The sequence below is a fragment of the Canis lupus genome, chromosome 36, assembly GCF_011100685.1.
Source record: "Canis lupus familiaris isolate Mischka breed German Shepherd chromosome 36, alternate assembly UU_Cfam_GSD_1.0, whole genome shotgun sequence".
Classification (NCBI taxonomy): domain Eukaryota; kingdom Metazoa; phylum Chordata; class Mammalia; order Carnivora; family Canidae; genus Canis; species Canis lupus.
Window position 1 is genome coordinate 11,407,053 of NC_049257.1, and position 25,724 is coordinate 11,432,776.

A 25,724-nucleotide genomic window follows, 5' to 3' on the forward strand; every position below is an offset into this window, starting at 1 on the left:
CCTGGGAGGTTGTTCCTCCTAGTTCCATTTCTACCCCATGTTTTCTACTGTCAGCTCAGGTATAGCCATAGCCAGGTATAGCCGTATACTTCCCCTTCTCCCCTCATTTGTCGAATAAAGCATCTTCATCTTCTCACAAAATGCTCTTAACAAAAAGTAATGGGGCAAACAATAAAATAAAAAATGTAATCTTTATTAGTTTTGCACATTTTTAATGTTGGTTAGCATCATTTAGGGTAATAGCATTTTCCAGCATGCAGTTCACGGATACAGGTTATCTAAGTAATTTTAAGAAAAAGAAGAGCCTATGGTTTGCTTCTGTAAGAAACACAAAATATCCTGATGTAATTGTCTATGTGAGTTCACTACTCTCTGTTCTTGTGGAAAAAAAAAAAAACCTGCGAAACTCGCATTGTATTTACAGCAATCTAGAGCAACATGACTGCAAAGAAATGAAAATAAAAACAAGTTAGAAAGAAAAACGACAAAAATAAAAATTAGCATTATCTTCAATCAGCTTGTGCAGGCACTACCAAAAATGTAAGTAAAATTTTATGCCCTTTGCCAATTGCAGAGCATAGTCTGGAAGTGACTTGTGAAACTATTTTGCCCCTTAAAATTATGAAATAACCTAGAATTAGCAGATGTAATTAAAAAAAAAGCAGAAATCTACAACTACCCAGTCTTGTTTTCATTTCTTAGTTAGCAAATGTCTTCCATGAAAAAGTACTATGGACAGAAAGTAAGAAAAGTGATCGTGATATCAACCCGAAGATAATTCCCTCTTCATATTTATGTACATAATGCTGAAAAATAAAATAAAATGACTTTTTACAGTATTTATATTTGCTTATAAAATTCTAAACACATTTTTAACAGGTTAAGCAGTGTTTGTTGTTTGTTTGTTTGTTTTTTAAACATGTCTGTACAGTCTGGCTATACACCATATGTTATCCACTTAAAATTTAAAAATAACCAAAAAGCTGTTAAAGTGCTGCAAACTATTGCTTAATGACTTAAAGAAATGAGATCTGTTGAACAATTTCCTTGACTTTACCACTGACATATGGTTTCCCATAAATGAGATTCTGAGCAGTGGGAGAAACCAGATACAGCAGCATGGTAATATAGACATGCATTGAGAGCATCCAAACTATCTCTAATGGTACAGAATACATTATATTACCTGTGTAAAGCTTGCACTCTACATTTCTTGTGGTACATATTTGATGCAATAAATACTGTGCTTAGGTCATTATTTGTTTGCCCAAACGTGCACCACAGGGTAAAATGACTATTTACATAATAAATAGCATTTCATTAACATATACGGTTGTCAACCTTGCTGAGCTGAAGATGGCTAACCAAAGTGCAGGATTAAGCAGAAATTTATAAAGGGTTCTTTTGGTCAATTCAGTCTTCAGAGGAGAAGCGATGCTCATTTCTCAGTTGTTTGTTTTTAAATACAATAAACAGAAACACAACATTTATGACTCCAGACAGTTGAATGAAGTTTGCACCTGCTAAGGTTTAATGGCCAACCCCCCCCCCCCCCCCAGAAATGATCTACTTGGTGGGGGAGCTGGATTTGACAAAAACAAGATCTGCAAAGCACCTCCAATTATCACCCAATTACCCCTCCCAGAAACATGGATGGAATTTAAGAACTCATTGTATTCCTTGTGACTTTTTTTTTTTCATGCATGATCTCTAAGTGCAGCATGCCCTCATGCAAACCACACCTTTGTGCAGATGGGAGGCCACGAGATTGCGCTCACCCCTGGGGACATACCCGTTGAAGAGGCCCTTTGTCTATTTCACAACAGAAACCCCATTTACAAAAATAGTCACGTATAATAAACAACACATGGATTAAAAAAAAGATGAATCCCCTAACAGATTTCGTAAAAATGTGACAAATGTGGCAGTTGAGATGCAAAGAGTGGATACAATTACTACACTAAAGTGTTTCATGTTAAACAACCCCCAAATTATAGGTTTGCACCCCTTTGAACTGGTCCCTCCAGTCCGAGTAGCCATTTGATCTCTTGTCTTCAGCAGTGTCAGCTGGTAGTGAGAACAGTAACCTCCTGTCGAGGTCGTCTCCCCTTTACCCAGAGTCACAGTTTTCTGACAAGGGGTCACTGTCTTATTGTAGGCACTGACCTTAAGTAGATTTGTGTAAAAACAGTCAGTTTGGCATTGACCTCCGAAAGGAGTCCTGTGGACAAAAATACATCACCTTCACAGGCTGTAAACAATGTGTCACCCCATCATGCCTATTTATTTGCATTTTATTTCCCTTTGGCTTTTTCATCTTTGCCTTCTTGCTCATGTTTTTCCACAATTGGCTTTGTTACCCGATCGTAGGAAGGTGGACAAGCTGCGGTGGACATGGTCAGTTCGGTTTTCTCCGTAATTGAGTTTTCATTGATTCTGTCAATTATCATGTCTTCTTTTACAAGAAGATTAGCTCCACCTTTGATTTTATTTTTATTATACGTAAACGAAGCTTGTTTTACAGTTCGCTTCAAAAGGTGGCGCCTGTAAGCACGCTGAATGATAACAGCAGACACCTCCTCTTGTTTCCGTTTTAAAGTCGTAGTTATTGGCTGATAAGAGACCTTTGATGGGTTGGAAGCCATGAATCGCTCCTCCATCTGTATTCGGAGGGCATCCATCTCTCCGCTCTCTCCCAGGACCCGCTTTGTAAAAGCAAATAAGATGTCAAGACAGTGGATCCGGTCCCCACTGACCATGGGCAAATCCATGGCAATGAGCTGGAGTTTGTTCGGTTGTGGCAAATTGAGTGGGGGTTCAAGAGCAGCTGCAAACTGAGACAGTTTTTCAAATTCCATGAACTGGGTGGCATCAGGATCAAACTTCTCCCAAACCTCATAGAACATCTCAAAGTCATCCTCGCTCAGGGGCTCTGCACTCTCCTCAGTGGCAACACTGAAGTTCTCCAGGATGACAGCGATGTACATGTTCACCACAACCAGAAAGGAGATGATGATGTAACTGACAAAAAAGAAAATCCCCACAGATGGGTTCCCACAGTCTCCCTTAACTGAGCTTCCAGGATTAACTTTATTAGGATCACAATCGGGTGGTTTACTGTTGAGAATAGGTGCTAGCAATCCGTCCCAGCCAGCCGAGGTGGTAATTTGGAACAAGCAGATCATGCTGTTGCCAAAGGTCTCAAAGTTGAACATGTCATCAATTCCAACTTCTCTCTTGACATAGGCAAAGTTGGACATTCCAAAGATGGCGTAGATGAACATGACCAGGAAGAGCAGGAGGCCGATGTTAAACAAGGCAGGGAGGGACATCATCAGAGCAAAGAGCAGTGTGCGGATCCCCTTCGCCCCTTTGATCAGACGCAAGATTCGACCGATCCTGGCGAGCCGGATCACTCGGAACAGGGTGGGGGACACAAAGTATTTTTCTATCAGCTCAGCCAGAAACATACCTGTGGAAAAAAATGAGAATACCAACCACTGAAGAAGTTATCCATTAAAATAATCATTACTCTCCTGTTAAATCTCCAAAGTAAAGTTTAGAGCCTGAAATTTAGTTACATAATCTCAACTTTGACATACATAGATTATATGTGACTGTATATAATATATATAAGTAAACCTTAATTTTGACATTCAGTATTAAATTCATCTCAATATTTGTTATAGACTAAATTGTGTCCCTTCCTCCTCCCTGCCCACCCCCCCATTCATATGTTAAAGCTCTAACTCTCCAGTGCCTGTATTTTGAGATAGGGTTTTGAGGAGATAATTAGGTTTAGATGAGGTCATAAGGGTGGGGCTCTCATAATAGGATTAATTCCCTTATGAGAAGAAACACTGGAGAACTTCCTCTTTCTCTGCCATATGACACAGAGAGAAGGTAGCCATATACCAGCCATGAAGAGAGCTCTCACCAGAAACCCACTATGCTGGGTTTGATCTTGGACATCTAGCCTCTAGAACTGTGAGAAAGTAAATTTTGGTTATTTAAACCACCCAGTCTGTGATAATTTGTTATGGCACTCCAAGCTCAGACAATATTCAATAACAATATTATAGTACTTTTTGTCTTGAGGGATGTCTGAAAACTATCTTTAGCTTATATAAAATCCCAAGACTAGATCTAAAAAAAATAAGTAAAAAATTATCAAGTCTGTCTGAACAGCAGTGGCCAAGGGTACCAGTACACATTTATATGAATAGAATTTTTTTTTCTAAAATTGTCTGTTGAGTCCTTATCCATCTAAAAGTATCTGCAATTTTTAATACTATTTTCATCTTCCGTGAACTTGATGCTTGCCTACACTTCCACTATAACATTCTTTTATATAGACATATAAAGAGATATATGCTCTAGTACATTTCTCAAAGGATCCAAGCTGAAGCTCTTTCTGGTCTCCTGTGTCTAATGTTGGTCTCTCAGTCTGTTTTTTTTTTTTTTCTTTTTTTTCAAGACTTCTTCTCCATTTGCCTTTTAAATAATGAAATAAAGATTGGACTGAAGAGTTCAGGAAACTAAGTGTTTCCAGTTACATGGTCTCATTCAATAAAGAGTGAGTTAGTCTCACTATGTGTGGGTGTGTGAGAGAGGGAGAGAAAGAGGAAAATAGAGTGAAAGAGACGAGAGGTGAATACAACCTTAACACTCTTGCCACAACTGATTACACCATAGATCAGTATAGAAATTGAAGGCTACTTGCAACCTATGGGTTAGAGATAAGACCAACTTCTTCAGAGGGAGTAATGGCATGAAAAGCTACCCAGCAGAGGTGCCCCATATTGAATGGTAAAATGTTGACCTAATCATATTATCTGGTTTAAGAAAGAATGAATACTTTCAGCCCACAGATAGACTTCTTCACTTCCCTGGAGCTAGAGTTGTATCTTTAATGAGATGAGCTATTGCTCACGCGATGTGTTGTACATTCCAGACTTTGAAGTGTATAACTGTTAAAATGATGCCCCACACCACCTCACATCTTTTTGTGTATCATTACTATAACCCCATTTCAAGGTTATCTATAAAATCTCTACCTGATACCCTTAAAAGAAACTACCATCTGTATTTGGTAACATACTGCACTTAATTTTCTTTTCACTCTATACCTTTCTTTATCTTGCCACCAGCTTCCACTCCTATCTACATGCTAATGGCTCTGTGTCTATATCTCTGATGTAGTGTCTCTCCCGAGTATCCCAATAAATTTCTAGTTCTCTTCTCAACAGAGCCATTTAGATGTTATGCAGATTACTCAATCTCGACATTTCACAAATATTTTTATCTTGGTTAGTAGCACATGCCTAGTTCAAATGAATGAGAATTTACCCTTAGATTCACCATAATCTAAAATGGTTAGAAAAGGGTTAGGATACAATACTCTACATATATCAGGAGCCTCATTTTGTAAGAAGACAAACACACAGGGATGAAATACAAAAAAAAAAGATTTCAGAGTGGTTATTTGTGAGTAGTGGGATGACTTCTAATTTAAACTTGAATGTTCCAACTTTTACTTTTCCTGAACAGAACTTAAGAGATTTTAAATACTTACCTACAATGGAGAGAATGACAACCACAAAATCAAAAATATTCCAGCCTATGGTAAAATAATAATGGCGGAGGGAGATGAGCTTCAGCACACACTCTCCAGTGAACAACACAATGAACACCAGGTTGATGCGTGACAAAATGTTAGTCACATATTCACTCTGGTCATCTGTTTCTACCATCATTGTGACCATGTTGAGACAGATGAGAATCATGATGCTTATGTCAAAAACTTGTCTGGTTACAAAGTCAAAGACCATTCCTTGAAATTTGTTCTGTAGGGAAACAGAAATGGTTTTAGCAACCGAGGAGTTTTCCTATACATGTTGGCATCTACATAAGTACTTTCTACATTAACTCTCTAATACTATGCATAGTAACCACTGACCCTGAATTTTGTAAAAGATGGCTTACACATTAATTTTTAAAATTTAGTTATCAAAATTTCTATTTATCAATATGTATTCCATAGAATAGCAATCTCTGTCCAAAGGGGATTTCTGAAAAGAAACACTGCATGCTGTATACTTCACTCAGAGGCACAAAATGCATAGTAACATATTAAGATTATGAGAAGTTAGAAAACCTGCTTAATTTTGTTTTACCAGAATATCCCATGATCAGTTGGACCATGCAGCCATTTCAAAACATAGTGTCTATTAACATTCCATTTGTCTTATTCTCAAAGACTTGTTAAAGGGAGCTTGGAACTTCAAGAACATATCTATAACATTATGCATTTAAAGGCTATAAGTGGCAATATTGATGTTCTTTGACTGAATAGTCTTTGCTGCTTGGTACAGAGTGCTGAGGCTACACAGGAATAATCAGACCAGAATGATATTCCTTATGCTCTGATATAAAAAATTAATGTCTCTATCACTGATCTGTGGTTCTGCTCCCCATTTCTGCCACTTTTAGTCACCGCAGGCCATTGTCTGGCTCATTTTCCAAGGCTGTTCAGGAACTCTGAGGATATCTTCTATCTTAACATTTTTTCAACACATAGTTGACCCATTTCTACTGCCAGTGATAAGGTTTAACAGAGAACAGTATGTATTTCTCATCATTTTCAAGAAGGCAACTCTTGGCTAGCACAATATGAATGTTAACTAGTATTTTGCTCCCTAATGGACTCCATGAATTATTTTAACTTCATAGATCATCATGACAAAATCAATACAGTGTGGGATAAGTCTTCCCCATTTCACAGGAGTTGTTTGGTCAGTTCATCATGGAAACATAAGAATTGTTATTTATCAACATGAATTGTATTTATTGACCCTGACTCTGAAGACATTCGTAACTTCTAACTTCACAGCCATAAATACAAACAGTAGATACTAGAATTCTTTTGTTCTCCACTCAGTACCTCTAATGGAAAATAAAATGGAAGTAAGATGTTATTTCACCAACATTTTGTCAGTCTGTTAATCTAGTAGAAAATTGCATGTATTTTAACCCCATCCAAGGTTTACTCCTCTCTTTACATTTACTTGGCAACTACTCTTGAATTATACGACCAACTTTTTCTTGTGCATATCACCTACTTATGTGTCTCTGCCTTTTAGTTTGGAGTCTAGTTGTGTAGTTAGAAATACCCTGAAAATAGGGTGCGTTTTCTGTTTTCTTTATTTTGGTGGTCTTCCCTTTTTTAATTTTTTTTTTTACCATTACTATAAAAGGTATAAATTAATGAAGCTCTAAATGTGGAAGAAATCTTTGCTATTGGAAATGTCAGCTGCTATCTCTCCTGTGAGAAAACCCATGCAATTTTTAAATTTTATTTTTCCCTTATCATTTGGTATTTCTTACTCCTGGTCGCGGTATAGGCTTTTGTGGCTTTTTTGATCCTAATTTTTTCATGGCATTATAGTATTTCTTCTGTTCTTCTGTCATGAAGATGTCTTGACCTCCAAAGTATAGAAAAGAAAAAGAAAAACTCGTTAAAATTATGTCCCTTTGCACATAATTTTTCAATGTTAAACTTAAAAGAGGTAATGGATAATTAAAAAAGAAAATGGATAATATAATTATGCCTAGGACTTTGAATTTGAAAAACAAGAAATGTATTTTTTATGTACTATAATATTATTTAATTCTCTCATTATACAAAACTGACTTTATTACTTTCATTATTATTTTCCATTAGAAAAAAACCTAGAAACTGAGAGGGTAAGTATTTTATCCAACATCATATACTTAGAGAGTGGTAAAATTCTATTCACTGAGACAGGAAATACTCAGTTCCTAATGCTATATACTGCTTTTCAGAAATTAAAGACAATGATTTTCTTATTCCAATGTAGCAATGCATTATAGTATGTATATTGTAAGATGGGTTAAAGTTACTCACAAAAAGCCACTTTCACTTTGCCAAGAATTGGAACAAAAGGATAAAAAGGAAATTGGCTAAGTTGGTAGAAGAGTTATGGGATACATCAGAGATCATGAGTATGGCAAGAATCTGATAGGCCAGGAGGTACAGAGGATTGAAACTCAGGCTAATAAGTGAAATAAAGGCCTTACATTGACCATAGAATATTAATAACAATAAAAAGGGATGGGGAAAGAAAAAAAAATAAAATAAAAAAAAAGGGATGGGGAAAAGAATGTTCTATAGGCATTTCATACAATGGAAGCACTCACAATAAGAAGATACACTGAATAAAAAAAAAAAGAAAATATACTGAATACAAAAGATGAAGGAATATAAACAAAAGAAGAAATATAAATGAGAAAAAGCACTCAAAAACATGTTTATACATCTAGTAATAAAAGACCTAAAAATTAAAATTAAAAACAATTTTCATTTATCAAATATGAAGTATTAAAAATTAGAATGTTTGATGCCAGTGAAACAGCAGTGACCTGGGAACATCCATACACTGTTTTAGGAGTATGAGCAGGCATATTATTTGGAGGAAGCAAAATACTTTAGAAATTAGTCTTAGAAAAATAATTACTTTTTTTTTTTAATTTACATGAAGACTTTTGACAAGGCACTATTTAAAGCATTATAATTAGTAACAACATAAATAATCAATTTGTTGGGCAATGGTTAAGTATATTATGATAATGTATATACAAAGACTTAACAGAATGGAAAAATATTTATGTTAATTCAAAAGAGAATTTATAATTATATGCAAGACCTCTTTTTTTTTTTTTTATTTTAAGTAGGCTCCAAACCCAGCATGGGCCCAACACCAAGCCCAACGCTGGGCTTGAACTCATGACCGTGAGATCAAGATCTGAGTTCAAATCAAGAGTCAGAGGCCCAAATGACTGAGCCACTCAGGTGCCCTGAGAATTTATAATTATAGATAAAATAATTTTGATACCAAAAACATGTGTAGAAAAAGTATGAAGAGAAAAGCATAAAATATGAATAGTGATTATTTCCAAGTAATGATGTTTCTTTACTTTTCATATATTCTAGAATGTGCATATATAATTAGGATGATAAAATGGGCTTTATAAATGGTAATAAAATAAAGAGCTGTTTGATTCAACACTGGAGCTAATAGTTTATGATTAAATATCAGAGAGAAGGAAGTGGAAATTATACGAGGAACCAATGAAGGAAAAAAACAGTAGGAGATGTTTACATCTTATGCTTAATTTATTGCGAACATTCTAAGGGTTTTCACTATAAAGTATATTTTAAGGAGGGGATTTATAGGGATAAACAACAAATTGACCTTGGAAAAGGGGCATATACTTGGGTTCTTTTCCAATTTTTTTCCTAATTATTTTCTTCCAAAGGATTGAAAATGTGGCCCCCTGGCTTGAAAGAAAGAAAGAAAGAAATAAATAAATAAAGAAAGAAAGAAAGAAAGAAAGAAAGAAAGAAAGAAAAGAAAAGAAAAAGAAAAAGAAAAGAAAAGAAAAAGAAAAGAAAAAGAAAAAGAAAAGAAAAGAAAAGAAAAGGAAAAAGAAAAGAAAAGGAAAGGAAAAAGAAAAAGAGAAGAGAGGTTTGTGAAGCTATGTACAGGAATACAGAGCACAGTTGTTCTTGACTTCCAATACTCTGAAACAGATGGACAGTGGATGGCAGAGGAGAAGAATGCAAAATGTAATTTAATATATATGCCCATTTGACTTCTGAATCAAAGTACTCATTTAGTGGAAAAAATACTCCCAATAATTTTATCATCTTAGTGGGAGAGAAAATATTAGAAATACTTATCTTCTTTTTTTGCTGGTTGAAATTATCTATGATGACACCAATAAACAGGTTCAAGGTGAAGAAGGACCCAAAGATGATGAAAATAACAAAGTAAAGATACATGTATAGACTTTCCTCATACTTAGGCTGGAGTTCAACCTACCAAAGGAGAAGAGTTCGTAAAATATCATAATACATTTTGTTGCCAGAAGTCATGGGTACTTTTTCATGAGAATAGATAGAAAAGAAAATGCCTAGTAATACTTAGCAGTACTTTTCTTTTTCCCTCTGAATCACCTACCTCTAATAAGTCTCTGAAATTAGCCTTTAGACATGTTTTCATGTAAAAAAAATATGGTTGTTATAACACTTTAGAATCTATTTTTATTACTATAAATACAACTAATATCTTGCTATAAGGATAGTAGAGTGTTAACTTTGGTAATTTTTTTAAGTTCTGAATTTTAATAATTTACAAATTATTAGTGAAAAATTTTATTCCAGAAAATATGCATAAACTATGCTTAGACACAACAATTTGTGTATGCATGAATTTATTTGGCAAACAAGAATTGAGTTATTCATTTAGATGTTCAGCATCATACCTTTAACATTACAATAGCCATTGAATTTTTTAGATTGGGTAAATATAACCAAATATCCTTCTCATGAATTTTCAAGTGATAATTTAGTCTTTATATTGTACTTACAGTAAGTTATCAGTGAGCTACCACATATCACATAGTAAAGGGTAAATGAGTCACAGTAGATAGGTCCCTAATAAATTCATGTCTTTCTAAAGATAACAGAATTAAAACCAGCCAGACACACAAAATTGTGATAACAAATGAAATAACACAACTCTGGAGGATATCAGAGGAAAGTCAACATAAAACTAGAGCCACTTATGGGAAGTGCACATCAAGAAAGGTAGGTGAGCTCTACTGGGTCAGTTTAAAAATTACAGAGACAGAAGTTATTTTTCATGATAATAGACAAAACAGATTGGACTTCAGAAGAGAAAGATGGGGCAGCCCGAGTGGCTCAGCAGTTTAGCGCCGTCTTTAGCCCAGGGCCCAATCCTGGAGACCCAGGATCGAGTCCCACGTCAGGCTCCCTGCGTGGAGCCTGCTTCTCTCTCTGCCTGTGTCTCTGCCTCTCTCTCTGTGTGTGTCTCTCATGAATAAATAAATAAAATATTAAAAAAAAAGAACAGAAAGATGAAGACAGAACATAGAATTTTATGAAGTTTTGGAGAGTAGGGTTGGAATAAGCATGGATTTCAGTTCTCTTCTTAAAGCCTGAAAGAGGCTATTGTAGGAGAAACCAAATAAAATAGGTCTTGCCTTTGATGATACAAACTTAAAGGAAATGTTGACCACTGAAGTGATAACATCATTGGTAAAGGCTCCAGTAAATTTATGGATACTAAAATCATACAAATGAATGAATTTGACAGGGATTATTACAGAAATCTAGAGATGGACAGCATCTCTAACTTTTCACACTACTTACGGAGAGGAACTATACATTTCATCTACTGATAGCAATCATGTATTTTTTCACATTTGCTCTTACACACCAAAACTACTGCTTATGATTATAAAATTAGTAGATAACAAGAAAGTAAAATATTTGTCAGTTTTTAAATATAGGAATATGTTACTTTAACTTTCAAAATCATGTTTTAATTTATTTTATTAAGGTCTTTCTGATAAACACAGCTATCATTGAATATTAATTTGAGTCATGTTTTTTCCTTTTTAAAAATAGTCATCATAGAATCATCCCATTTTGCTGCTATGCTCTGTTGAGTTAATTTTAGTACTTAACCAATACTATGAAAAGGCAGGATACAAGAAATACTTACATTTCTGGAATCAACTGCTGCATACATTATATCCATCCATCCCTTAAATGTGGCCTATTAAAAAGGACATGCAAGCTTTACTTTGGAATAATTCAGACCTGCTGTTTAATAAATATTCTTACGTATCTATTTTTTTAAAAAGAACATTTTTGAAAGGCATTTCAAAACAAATTTTACATAGATTTTGGACAAATATCATATCTTAGTAAGGCTTTTCATTTCTAAAATACACAATAAACAAAATGGGTATTTTATATATCCTCCTGCTTGATAACCAACTCACAAATACTTTTCAATTCCTTAGAGTTAATGGAATAATGCAAATTTGAAGTGCTATCGAAATTTGGTGGAATACTTTTAGAAAGCTTTACAAACGCCAACACACTTGATAATAAATATAGCTGCAAAAACAATTGACAATTTAGATCCACAATCAACTGCTGAAATCTATCTGCTCGGTGATGACAGTGACAATAAGTTTAACATTTCTCTTGATTGTAACACTCTGAGGATCAGATTGATTACATAAAGTCAGAGCTGCAACTATTCTTCTAAGAATTTTGAAGCATGGCATCCAGAAATAGTCTTTTATTCTATTTTTTTCTCTGTAGTTTTTGATGAAAGTGAGTTAATATGGGTAAAAGTGGAAAATAAAACAGTAGATACTTGGTGTTCCATATTCAAGACAGATCCCAAGTCTAAAAGCTTATAGTAATTTGTTATTTGTCAGAGAACATAAACTTTAAACCCTGGAAGTCTGAGATGATTGTTCTTAGCTAGTGAGCAAGTCTAGCAAATCTTTCAGCAACTGTATCCCAACACATCTTTGTTTTCATAACACTAACACTTGTGAAGTGGTGGATGTCATGGGAAGAAAGCCGAGAAAGGGTGAGTGTGATGGCAGTAAAGAGACAGTAATAATTCTTAGCTAGAAAATGGAAGCTGTTTGTACATCAGAGAGGGAAATGTTGAATGTCAATGGCTGAGGTGAATGATAGAACAAGTCAATTACACACTAGGCATATGAAGAAAGGAAGTGATTTGAGGAACCATTTCAACGAGTTACTCATCAACAGAGGTGATTTTGTAGAAAGCCAACTATAAAGAAGTACTTCGAGTTTCTTTAGTGGTAGAATTTATTTAATGGCTCCATGCACGATCATTATCCTACATTTTCAAGTTATTTAGCATTTTAAGGCATTTCTTGAAAAAATTTTTTCTTTTCTCCATTTTATGGAGGAAGTGATACACTTTAGTGATATTTACAAGTGCGGTTATTAATTAAGGGTTAGGATAAATTCTCAAGAGTGTCATCATGTGTCCACTATAATATTTAAAGAATTCATACTTGCCAGATTTTTTAAATCCCTATTTTAATTGCTTAAACATTCAGAGTAAGTCAGAAACATCCAAAAGAGAAATAGGAATTTCCAACAAGAAGGTGGGAAGAACTTGTCAAGGAATCATAGTACAGACACCTCTGAAAGAGATGTTAGAGGGTTTTGACCAATGCAGGTTTGTTTGCTTGGTTAGTCTCCTGGTTGAACAACTGAAAACAATCCTGGTGAACAGAAATGGATTTCTGCTCTAAAGCCTCTGTAGAAACACAAGGAAAGAACTTTTATAGACTTCTTTTTTTTTTTTTTTTTTTTAAGCTCAGTTTTTAGTGGCCAAAAAAGAGCAGGATCTTTCTGTGTTTTTCAAACAATCTGGATTCTGTTTTTAGCCACTGCTGTGTTGTGATGTAGCTGTTGCAAAATAGCATCAAATATACATCCTTCAAGGGCCACCATCTTCTCTTTGTGTTTTTATAAATTGTGAACTGTTTTTCTTTTGTGTAAATTAGGCTTAAAAACCAGTAATAAAAGGCAGGAATACTTAGATAAAATAGACTTAATTGCACTGAAAAGTCATTTGACAAGACCATGGCTGCTAGTATTTCATTTCTGAGTTCAGGCACTACCCTGTATTATTTCCATTTCACTGTAAGGATCCAACCCTAATACCTAAATATCATTTACTCCCTGATTTTCAATCCAAATCCTACAACTCAGTAGCATTAAACTGCCACCAATTAGTTACAATACAATCAGGTGTGTTAAGTGTGTATGTTTGGGGAGGGTGATCCATCAGCGTACAAAGCTTTCCAGTAGCAATAGAAAAAAATACCAGCAAACTTAATGGCTAATCAACTTGTTCATATGGGAAGAGAGCATATGGGCAGGAGGAGAATAAAACCTTTGGGAAGAACTGAAATAGCTGGTCACTATCAACTATGTCTGCACTGAATTTCCACTGACTGGTAGCCACCCATCTGGGCTCATAGGCTCTTACTAATAAATCAAAATTAGAAAAAAAAGTCTGTTATAAACTTTCTTCTTAATAACTAACTCTCTTCTTAGTAACTCAGGTGTTTGTCATTACTTTGTTATTATTCCAAACAATAAACAAATTTCAGAGAAAAGAGTGTTCACTTACAACTTGAAGCAAAGAGAGATACCCAAATCCTACATTATCAAAGTTTACTTTCACATTTTTCCATCGGGCAGTCTCATTTCTTTCTATTAGTTTTAGGCAATCAGAATGATTATTCACTTCGGTGATGTCAAACATGTCACCAGTTGTGGTGTTAATACAGTGGTAGAATTTGCCAGCAAACAAATTTACGCCCATGATGCTGAAAATTAGCCAGAATATAAGACAAACCAGAAGCACATTCATGATGGATGGAATTGCTCCTAAAAGGGCATTCACAACCACCTAATACACAAATGGAAAAAAAGAAAAGTCAGAATTCTTATTTGTTAAAAAGGAAAAGACATTCCCTAGTAATCTTTAGTATTTCCATTTTTTTTTAAAAGTATCAAGACTATTCTAGGACACTTAAAAGTAAAGTAAAAAAAAAAAACTTAAAATGAAATCCATTCTTTCTTAAGCAATACATTTAGGGAAACAAATATCGACAATATAACAAAGAAACAAAAAAAGTTTAAGAAAAGAGAGGAAGAAGTACCAAAAAGTTAAAGGAAAGGCAAAATCAGAGGAATTTGCTGCCAGATGATATTAGAATATTTGTTGTTTATTAGAAAAAAGAGAAATAGGAAATCCTAATACAGAAGATTAATTTTTAAAAAGGCAATATATTAAATAATGAAACTAAAATATTTGGACAGAAGTTGGCTTGACCAACATACTTTAATAAAAAAAATGTTCAGATGTATAAATATAAAAATATTATTAAATGCCTACTATAAGTTTTGTCCTTAATTATTCATGCATTGCTATGACTAATAATTTTTGCATAAGAAGCAAGACCATTTAGCATTATGTATTTCATTAGATCATCACATCGTTTATTTCAAGCTCCAGTCATGTCAGTTGTTTCATTTACTGAGTTTAATTCAATAAACTTATTTTAAATGAAACATAATAGAAATTAGTTTCTTAGGAAAATAAGAAAAGGGGGATGTCATACATAGTTCCCAAATCTGATGTGATTAACATCAAATTCTGTGCTAAATAATTATCTATTCTTTTTCTATGGGAGCATGTTTTTTTCCCCTCTTATCTTAATTTCTGGATCCCAGATGAAAACATCTGAGTTTTCATATTTGGCAACACTGTAGGGATAGGTGTCCTTGCTCCCTGCTTGACAGTGCCCATTGGAGCTGTATAGGAGTAGCTAAGAGGGGAGATAAAGACAGGACCTCAGATGCTCGTGAGTGGCAGAGGATGCCTCAGACTTGAACACTGATAGCTACATTAATGCTACCTATGTACTTCTATTATTCTTGTCATTCTGGTCCAATGTAAACAATAAGCATCAAAGTATTTTCTATCTGCCATTTGATGCCAGTGCATTTTTAGAACAAAGTTTTTTGATTACATGTCTGAAAAAACAAATACATGAGCCAATTCCTTCTGCTTCTGAGCTATGTTTAAAGTTTGCAAAGAACTCTAGGACTTTTGGGATTCCAAAACAATGTGCTAAGTGGGCCAAAGGAAATAGTAAAACCACTACTGGCAAAGGTAGGAAAATGAGCGTAAACATTTAGGTTGGTGGGGTCACCCAGGGAGATCCAGGTGATAAGGCCTATGCAGCTTACCAGACTGAAACATGGATCTTATCTCATTTCCCTGTCTGCAGTAATACCAGTTGATCAAATAAATCCTATTTTATACCTCATTTTAAATGTGTGGATACACTTAGATTTCTCTTGGATTCAAAATTTGATAGGTGGAATCAAGTTAGTTATCTCCCTCCTTTTCTGAATTTTTTGCCTACCATCCAGATTAAAAAAAAAAACACTTATTTTTATTGTGTATACACAGAGTACATGTTAAAATGCATTTTACCTACAACAGTCAGTTTAGAGTATGGTGACCTATACCTATTCCTGAAGTTCTTTTCATGTCAATCTGTAGGTCCGATACTTCTTTTTTCAAATCCTTCCTCATCTCTGTCATTTCTTTCCCATTTTCACCTTCATCCTAAATCTGGCCTCCATTAATTCATAGTGGCACTATTGTCAGAGTCTTCTAATTTTCTCCTTTCTATGTGATACAAATTCATCATCCCCAAGTCTCACTTTAAAATTACTTAATGGATCTCCACTGATTATCTTTTCCTTGCCTCAGTATTCAAATCAATTCACAATCTACATTTCTAGTTTAAACTTCCCTAGCCAACTACCCTCATGCCAACCCAACTAATACAATTACCAGACAACTGAGATGCCTTTGAAATCCCTTGCCCAGTATCCCCCTTTCTGGAACATTCTTTCTTCTACAAGGTCTAGTTCACGTAGCACTTCTTTCATGAAGCCTCACTTCGCCCTCCACGTTAGCCTCCAAAACAAAGATGAGCGTTTCCTCTTTTGAATTTAAGAATCAGAATTCCAGGGCTGGCCAGGACCATAGAGATAATTTAGAATGATGTTCTCTGTTGGCAATGAAAAAAATGAGGCTAAGATAGATTAAATTCAGAAAGTAGACTAGAAGTAGCATCTAGGGCTTGTTCTTTCCATTCTACATCACTCATTCTCCATAGAGTTGCTCCTACTAACCTGGTTCCCACATTGCTCTGTCTTAGAGTTAACTGCATTCCTGTAATTTTGACAGACAAGAGGCTTTTTCTTTTTTTAACTTAAGATGCAAAAATATATTTGTGAATTCTCCAAGGCCTTCAATGCTTTGACTATGGGAATATAGTAGAGTACTTTGAATATAGGGGAAAAATGGTGGAATGAATGAGTGGAGTAAAGATTAGCTTAGCATTTATTGATGAAAACATAATTTTTAATGTTACTTTGGACACGAGATGAGAATAAAGAGCTGGGCATAACAAAAAATTGGGGGTTAGCCAGTAAGTCTGAGAGGTCTACTTTGAAACTGGGGATTAGTTTTGTGTTAAAATGAGCTCTATGTAATTCGTGACGCAAGTAAGTACTCTGAAGCAGTGTCTTTCAGAAAATAATTTGCAACGTTGGCATACTTTCGGTCCAGAGAAAAGGTTTATTTTTATGAAGATATGAAGATAAAAGAACTAAAACATTAGGCACAGTATTGGGAAATCTGCTATACAAAGGTCCATCGTATTTAAAATTTCATTAAGCAATAAAGTTCAGAGCAAGGATTGTCTTTTCCCAAGAGCCTCAAGGCATTTCTTGGTTCAGCACAGAGGGAGGTGTATTAATTCTTTCCAGGCTCTAGGGAACTGCAGTAATTGTTTCCCATGAGGTGAAGACACTGGGCAGAAATGGCCTGAATTAATTGGAAAGAACAGATTGAGGTTGTAGGATGCATAAAAGAAGATGTCTAAGGAAGGAACGATCTTAATAAATTAATATCAGAGATTGCGTCTTCTCACAAATGTTTTGCAAAACATCATCAATAGAATTTCTCTATTCTAGTACAATCCATTCTTATAAAAACTTTCTGTATCTGGTTCACCATCTGCATTTTTATTAAATCAACACATAATGAAGGATTGACAGTTAAGTATGCAAATTAATGTTAGGAATTTTGATACATGTAGAAATGTCTTGTCTGAACAAATTATCTCTGAATTTCAAATACTACTACTCATGGATTCTAATGCTTCATTAATCTAAATACAAAACCTATATGAATAAAAATCAAAAGTAGGCAAAATAAAATCACACATTTTTAAATACAAAAAAGAATAATGGAATTTTTTAAAGAATCTACTGACTACATTTGTGTTGTGGGGCTTAATTAAGATAATTATCTTGGAAAGATATGATACATCAATTATCCAAGTAAAATCTCCAACTTTATCTCTTTCAAAAATAAAAACTCTCCTTCTTGTACATCAGTTTCAAACTTTAAGAATAAACAAAATATAGATTCATTTTTATTTATGTTTTCATTGTGGTATCTTCTAAGATCCTAAAAAGTTATTTGGGAGTGACTTACTCTAAGAAATGAGTTTATGGATTAAATTCTATTTAATACATATGGTAAGATGTTTCTGCTTTATTTCAGGGCAGGTATTCTAGTTTGTATAATTCAAATATATAGATCTCTTTGTACTTACTTTTCCCCATTTAAAACACAAAGCACATGTGCTAACTCAACTCTTAATACATTGTTTTCTCATTACATTTTGAAAATAACCCTTATAAATTTCCACGTAAAAATGAATATGGTCATACATAATCATTATGAGTCTTATGAAATCTGGGATAGTGAACCCTAGTTTCTGCTCACATATATCAACAAGGCAGGGAACTGACTGCTGGTGTCTGGATGGCTGTTTTCAGGACCCAGACCGGTGTAAAAAATGCCGAGGGTTTAATGCCTCAAACAGCATCATCAATCAAAAAGTTAACGTTTTCACGCATTCATTCTAAACCAGGTTGCCCACCCTCACCAATCAGATAATCTCCCCGTAAATGGATAACTCCATAAACACATAACTAAATCATATTCCGTGAAGCTTAATGAAGATATCAACAGTTGGTGTTCAGACCCACAGAGGGTAAGTTCACAAAGGTATTTTTCTCAAAAGAAAACTTAAGACAGTTGAAAATAGGGGATTAGAATATAGTGTATTTTCTCTACTGTGGTGCGATAGTACCCTTCCCAATCCCTCCCTCACCCCACTACACAAAGTCACAGTGAAAGGATGAAAGGTAGCAAAAGGGGTAATACAGTACCCATAATAAAGGGCTGAGGGGAGGAACCAGCGCTCCACCCCATCCAAGTTGGAGCAAGATTATCCTATATAAAATAGAAATATATAGTTTGTTATTAGTTAGAAATCTGATATTACAGAACATTTGGTGTTACTTTTTATATATGATGGTCTCTGTCTGTCTCCCTATCAATCAGGACTTGAGTTCTTTTGAAAAAGAAGGTATCTAAGATTTCCTAGATTAGGAAAATAAAAATACAAATTTAAGTACAAATTTTATGTTACTCTAGATAGTCACAACATCAATTCACTCAGTTCAATTTTACAGGTTGAAAAATTTGGACTGGAAATTTGAAATACAATAAATGTTTAAAAGCTGTCAGCCAGAAATGTGCATAGAACATGCAAAACATAAAGTGCAATGGGATGATAACTTATCACTTTCTAACTTCTTATCAGGCACTACATAACATGCTTTATTTGGTTATGTTGCATAAAAGCACATGCTTGAAAAAGTGACAAATCAACAAAAATAGAATGAGTGCTTGATTTACACTCTGACACAGCTATTGTGATTTTATGCTGCTAGTGAAAAGAATAAAATGAGAGTTTCTGCATATATTCAAATATCACTTCCCAATGATAGTCATCATTATCATCTCTAACCTCACCATCATCTATGTTTACATTTTTAAGAAAGTAAAAAATTCAAACACTAAAAATACAAAAATAGAGTCAATAATTAGGTTATTTTGTCTCTACAATGCCAAACACCTCTTGAAATGATCAGCCATTTTACGGTTGTATATATGCTGTCACTATGAGGTAAGAAACCATATTCATAAATCCTATAATTTAAAGATGAGTTCACCTCCTATTAGCATCAATAAAGAGTTTATTTTTAAAATTCTCAGTTGCAAAAGTTAATCTCTCTTTATAATATAAAAAGCATTACTGATCAATAATAACAGATAAGGTTATTTCTGTAAAAATCAAAGGTAGACCCACGAGACCAACGTCATTATGGAAATAAAGTGTTAAGCATGGGGATATCTGGCCATCTCAATTGTGGATTTAATACATTTTCAAAAGGTTAAATTTGAAACGTTTATAACAGCTTTAAATACTTAGCATCGTTCAGATTTCAGAAGATGTTTAAAAGGTATTACTTTGATTCAGGTAATATGTTTTCAAGTAGAATGTATAAAAATAATATTTTTCTCAAAAACTGAAACTGCCTGTCTGAAACAAAAGAAAGTAACATTTTAATTGGAAAATAAACTTAATTTTTACATACCCTGGAGAGAATTTCCTTTAACATTTTAGTAAAAATGTGAAGATCTCTGTGAGAAATAAAATAAGACTGCATTATATTGTGTTAAATTGTTTCTAATGAGGAAAAAATTTTCTATATATGTTAGGGAAACTAAAGACAAGTCTCATGTTCTTAAAGTGACATTTAAAATAAATCTTATTTTAAAGGAACACGTAAGGCTATGAACAACCTACAAGATGTAATTGGAAGTCTTCAATACAGCTTAGTTTCTATAAGCGACTAAACCTTAAGCATTTTTTTTTTAAAAAGCAATGTTTTTCTATTGGAATCACACTTAATTCAGCAGCTTTGCTTTGGTAAAAGAAATTTTGACTTTTTTTTTAAAAGGAGCTAATTTTTTAATGTTATACATCTTATATATCAATGCTTCATGCATTTTAAAAGGCATGGAAAATAATAACTCAGTAATGGCAACATTTATAATCTGTAATGAATCATAGGGATAGCTGAATATTTCCTTGAAAGGAAGAGTATAAAATTTTCTGTGACTCAAGTGAAATTTGAGTTATGCTTAATTTATGAATTATCTATGGTAATGAGTCAAAATTACATTTTCTGTTCATTATATTATAAATGCTTTATTGTCATGAAAAATTGTGTGGATTTCCACATAATCTTTAAGTTAGTACTACTATTTACATAAATTAAAAAGATTAATGCAGTTATAAATTGAGGCTATATTAAACAACTTTAAAAAAAAGTTTAAAATTCAGTCAATATTTAATAGCTACCTTTGAGCATATTCAAATAATGCAAACTTTGGCATTATACAGACAAAATTTTGACATTTAAAAATTGTTTTCCTTTCCTCTTAGGCAATGTGTGAGTCACATTATTTTCAATAAAACTCATTAAGTACAATTTAGGTCATCACAATGAGAAGCATATAATGTAGACTTCACTTCAGTGGATTATTATCCTATCATTACACATAGTACTTTAGTGGTGCATCTGTTTTTGTTGTTGTTGTTGTTGTTGTTTTTTGTATACAGGTTGGTAAGGAAACTCCCAAGGTGGATTAGGAAATAAAGTCATTTTAATAAGCACAGCAGATAAATGATATTATATCATTTCAAGGGAGGCCTAAATTCTCTTGCATATCACACAGAAGTAAATATGCAACAGATAAAATGATAAAGTAGCAACTTTGCAAGGATTTGCCATTCCTTTTGCATGCATGGGTTTTCCTCTTATAAAGTTTAGTTTAATGAATTTAATTTTTACTATATGTAATACTTCAGGTTCTTTCATTTTCCTTACCCTCATCCCTTCAAATCGCGATAAGGCTCTTAGGGGTCTCAGAGCTCTTAGTGTCCTGAGAGATTTGATGGCACCAAGTTCTGAGTAACCCAAGGCGTTTGCTGTTAAACTGACCAATGAAACCTGCACCAATAAATAAGTAAATAAATAAAATCATCATACAATTTACTATATAATATAATAAATACGATTTTTTCTTATAATTACTCAGAAGAAAAATGGTTGTATATTTTCAGTAAAGCTTTTAAAATTTAAGGAAGTATTTTCAGCTTGATGTAAAAAAATGTAGTTTTCAGGATGTCAAAGGTAGTAGAATAAAAACCTTAAATGCTATGTAATTTATTAATTGTTAAACTAATTTATCAGTAGAGCAATTAGATAGAAAAACTAGATAAAAATTAATTTTTAAAAAAAGGAAGAAATTCAGGTATAAGAAAAGGTAATTGGTTATCCTTCTTTATTTTATTAAGTGAATTTAGAACTTTGGATGGCCAGTAGATAAAATACAAAAGCTGCTATTATACCAGAGAAAGCAAGAAATCTTAGTCCTGCATTGTATGTTCAACTAATTATAGTTGGTACTCTCAAAAATTAATAACTTGGCACATTGATTTCATAGTTGATTTTTGAAGGTGTGCTTTTTTCTTGCTAACCTCTGTTTTTTCTCTAGTTTATTCAGATGTAAACAATGTAACCTAATAAATAATTCCATCATGAAAATTACTCAAATTTTTCTTTCTTTTTCTTTTTTTAAAGATTTTTATTTATTTATTCACGAGAGACACACAGAGAGAAACAGAGACATAGGCAGAGGGAGAAGCAGGCTCCTTGCTGGGAGCCCAATACGGGACTCGATCCCCGGACCCGGGATCAACGCCCTAGCCAAAGGCAGACGCTCAACCACTGAGCCACACAGGCGTCCCAAATTTTTCTGTACTAACTTACAGCTTCTGTCATACTATCTGGCTGAAAATGGATAATCAATAAGTATTTGCCATGAAAATAAATCAATGCATTTACTTAATTTTTATGAAATAAGAGAGAACTAAGAAACAAAAATGTTAGGTGTCTAAGTCTCTAGCTAAAGAACGTACCAAAACTCCATATCCAGAGCTACAATTTCTTTGGTTTGAAAAAGAACTAGTATTGGACAGTTTCATATATACTGGATACTATTTTTGCAAAATTTTCTATTTTTAAGTATATTAAGTTGCCTTATGTTTAAATATACTTTTTATATTACTTGCAATGTGCTATAATTTTTTTGTTTTTTAAAAAAGATACACTGATCCTTATGAAATAATTAAAATAGAACATTGAAAAAAATGATTATTGCAAAATAACAAGATCTATATAGAATTATTTTCTTAATATATTTCAGACTATTGAATTTACTTTGTTGCATACCTGAAACTAATGTGACATTGCATGCTAATTATACTTCAATAAAAATAATTAAAATAAAGTGTTTATAATCTAATAACTAAAAAACTCAACTTATAACAATAAAAAAATCATCATTTTTTCATTAAAAATTTAGACATGAATAAGCATAGTAGAGAAAAGCCAAGCTCATGGTTTCAAAAGGGTTTGATTATATTTAGATTTAAAATGTAGTGTGAAAAAAAATGTAGTGTGAAAAATTATGAAGAGTTGAAATATAACTTTTTTTTTTTGAAATATAACTTCTAATGAAACCTCAATGTCGGAAATTTTTTCTTTTGTAATGATGAAGCTATTCTACTTTTGAGGTTTTTCTCAATTGACCATTTCATAATAACGTCATTAAGCTTTTCAAATAGCTCTGGCTTTGCCTTTATTCAGAATTCAGGAAATATAACATGCATGACTCTGAGCTCTAGAAATACATTCCACAATAAACCTGTGTGGTCTTGCTGAATTATTATCTATTATCTTTTGGAGATAAAACTTGCCGGGATCCCGGGTGGTGCAGCGGTTTAGCGCCTGCCTTTGGCCCGGGGCGCGATCCTGGAGACCCGGGATCAAATCCCACATCGGGCTCCCGGTGCATGGAGCCTGCTTCTCCCTCTACCTATGTCTCTGCCCCTCTCTCTCTGTGTGTGACTATCATAAATAATTAAAAAAAAAAAAAAGACACATTTTCCTGCAGCTGAAATTACAGTAAATTGATAGCATGAAATATTTTGTTTAAGAAATCTCGAAGGCAACCACCTGGTTTGTGGTAGATGAAATATTATTAATTTTTCTTGGACATGTAACTTCTGGGAAGGGCTGTTTGACCTATTATGGGCTTGCTGCAAATGGAGTCTACATCTCGGGAAACTCCTGCAGCTGCACCAACCAGAGTTTTTCTCTACACTCAGTACACTTCACTGCCTCTAATGGATAATAATCTCTGTAATCTACTCTTTAAACTCACCCTTTAAAACTTTGAGTAGATCAAAGAGAATTTTTTAAAAATGACAGTAGCTCCTACCATCATCACTGTTTACTGAGAGCCTTCAATACCGTGTGTACTAATATCTTTTTACAGATTCAAGAGCCAGGTAATTCACTCACTGGCACACAACCAATCAGTCATGGGACTGGGATGTGAGCGTGTGTCTGTCTGATTCGCAATATAAGGGATTTAAGCAACATACCCTATTTCACCACTTTCTCTACAAACTGCTGTGTTCTCTGTTTTTTATCCTAGATAACCTCCCCACCCCCTGTGCTAAACCAGTACTAAGCCAATGGTTTACTACAACACTATCATTCAGTGAATTAGTTTAGCGTCTATTAAGTAGCATATCCTGTCAACTCAGCATACTGGTCAGAGATTCACTGTTCTAGAATGAATACAGATAAGACAAATTACTGTGAATATGAGGCAAAGATAGGGAGGATACTTACATCAACAATTAAGAAGTCTAGCCAACACCAGGCATTGGTGAAATATGTTTGATAGCCATATGCCACCCATTTTAGAAGCATTTCCAGAATGAAAATGTAAGTGAAAACCTTGTCAGCATATTCCAACATTGTCTTAATTGTCTTTCGCTGATCAATATATATGTCTTCAAATGCCTGTAAAGAAAAGTTATATATTTTAAGCTTTCTAAAACTATTACAGTCTAGGCTATGTTTCTGATCATATATTTTTTCCCAGATTTTATATGTATACATATGACATTCCATTGGACTAGGAGGGCAGAGGGGTAGTAACTATTGCTGTTTTTAAGATTTTTTTCCTCTCAAAGATCTTTTAATGAACCAGGGGAAAGTTACTCTCCATTGATGTTATAGCCAGAAGAAAGAGGTAAAAGCATAATTCTCATTAATTTGACTTGTTTAGGAAACAGTTCTTGATGCTATATCCAGATGGTGCTACCCCAACTTGAAGTTATTTATTTCTTTTGTTTCATTTCTTTTGCTTCTTCCTGTTGATTTTTTGCCATAATAGGAAGATTGAAGAAATAAAAAGTGAAGGTTTATGTTTTTCATAAAGCAGAAATTGTAATCGATTATCACATTGCCCAATTTTATTACAGAGTGGGGCTCATTTGTCTCCTTCTCTCCCCTTCATTTTGTTGATAGTTTAGATTTCTCAGCAGAGCTATGCTATGACAATGATGATAGGATGAAAATACTTTTCATTTAGATTGTGATATTGTTCTTCTAATATGAACTTTTCTTTATACTTAACATCTGAGTCTCACATTTGTTTCAGGGGCAGATTATCTCTTGTATAAAGAGGCATGCAGAGAAAATTTATGTCATTAGAAAATATGCAGGAAAATAAAGACTTATGTTCCAATTATAAACCTAAGTTATAAACTTAAGTGAGTGTGTATCAATCAGACAAGCTCATTTTATCTCTCATCTATCTACCCTATGGCTTAAGTATTCTATTTGTGTCAGTGTTTTTCTAAAATGTTACCTATGTTATGCTTTATATTTTTATAAGTGATTTTCATATAAATATAAATTAATTTGTTATAAAAGCCATCTTCATATAAAGAAAAAGTGATCTTTAAATGAATCACTTAGGCATGCTGCCCAATATTTTTTGTTACCAATATTCCTTTGTTTCCTGAGTAGCATAAAAATAGTGGACACAATTAAAAAGGGACAGAGAAGTGGTCCCTAAGGACTTATTGGCTGTCCATAAACAAATGATAATACCATTCAGACACAATATTCGTCAGAACTCAGAAGTCCATCACAGGACTTCTATTAACTACATTGAGTTGCCATGCTTACTTTCTTGTTAAAATATGAGTAATTGAATATTTGTATTCTTTGGTTATAATGAATAAGCTGGAGGGACAAATTTTCATAGGTTACTTACAAGTAAGCAAAAATTAAGAGTTTATTAGAAATTGTAATAGTA

The 25,724-nt window shown here is 33.7% G+C and overlaps 1 protein-coding gene across 6 annotated transcripts in view; it reads right to left on the reverse strand.

The window, feature by feature from the left end:
- Positions 1–172: 172 nt before the first annotated feature.
- Positions 173–25,724, reverse strand: part of SCN1A (sodium voltage-gated channel alpha subunit 1) — a 140,114-nt gene continuing 114,562 nt past the window's right edge. For all 6 annotated transcript variants that reach the window (XM_038584708.1, XM_038584710.1, XM_038584709.1 and 3 more), the window contains 8 exons: positions 24,245–24,418; positions 21,368–21,490; positions 14,091–14,372; positions 11,613–11,666; positions 9,764–9,901; positions 7,387–7,491; positions 5,576–5,846; positions 173–3,472 (listed from right to left, as the gene is read on the reverse strand). In XM_038584708.1, coding sequence (XP_038440636.1) covers positions 2,295–3,472; positions 5,576–5,846; positions 7,387–7,491; positions 9,764–9,901; positions 11,613–11,666; positions 14,091–14,372; positions 21,368–21,490; positions 24,245–24,418 — 2,325 coding nt within the window. In that variant the 3' untranslated portion in view covers positions 173–2,294. The remainder of the gene's footprint in view (positions 3,473–5,575; positions 5,847–7,386; positions 7,492–9,763; positions 9,902–11,612; positions 11,667–14,090; positions 14,373–21,367; positions 21,491–24,244; positions 24,419–25,724) is intronic.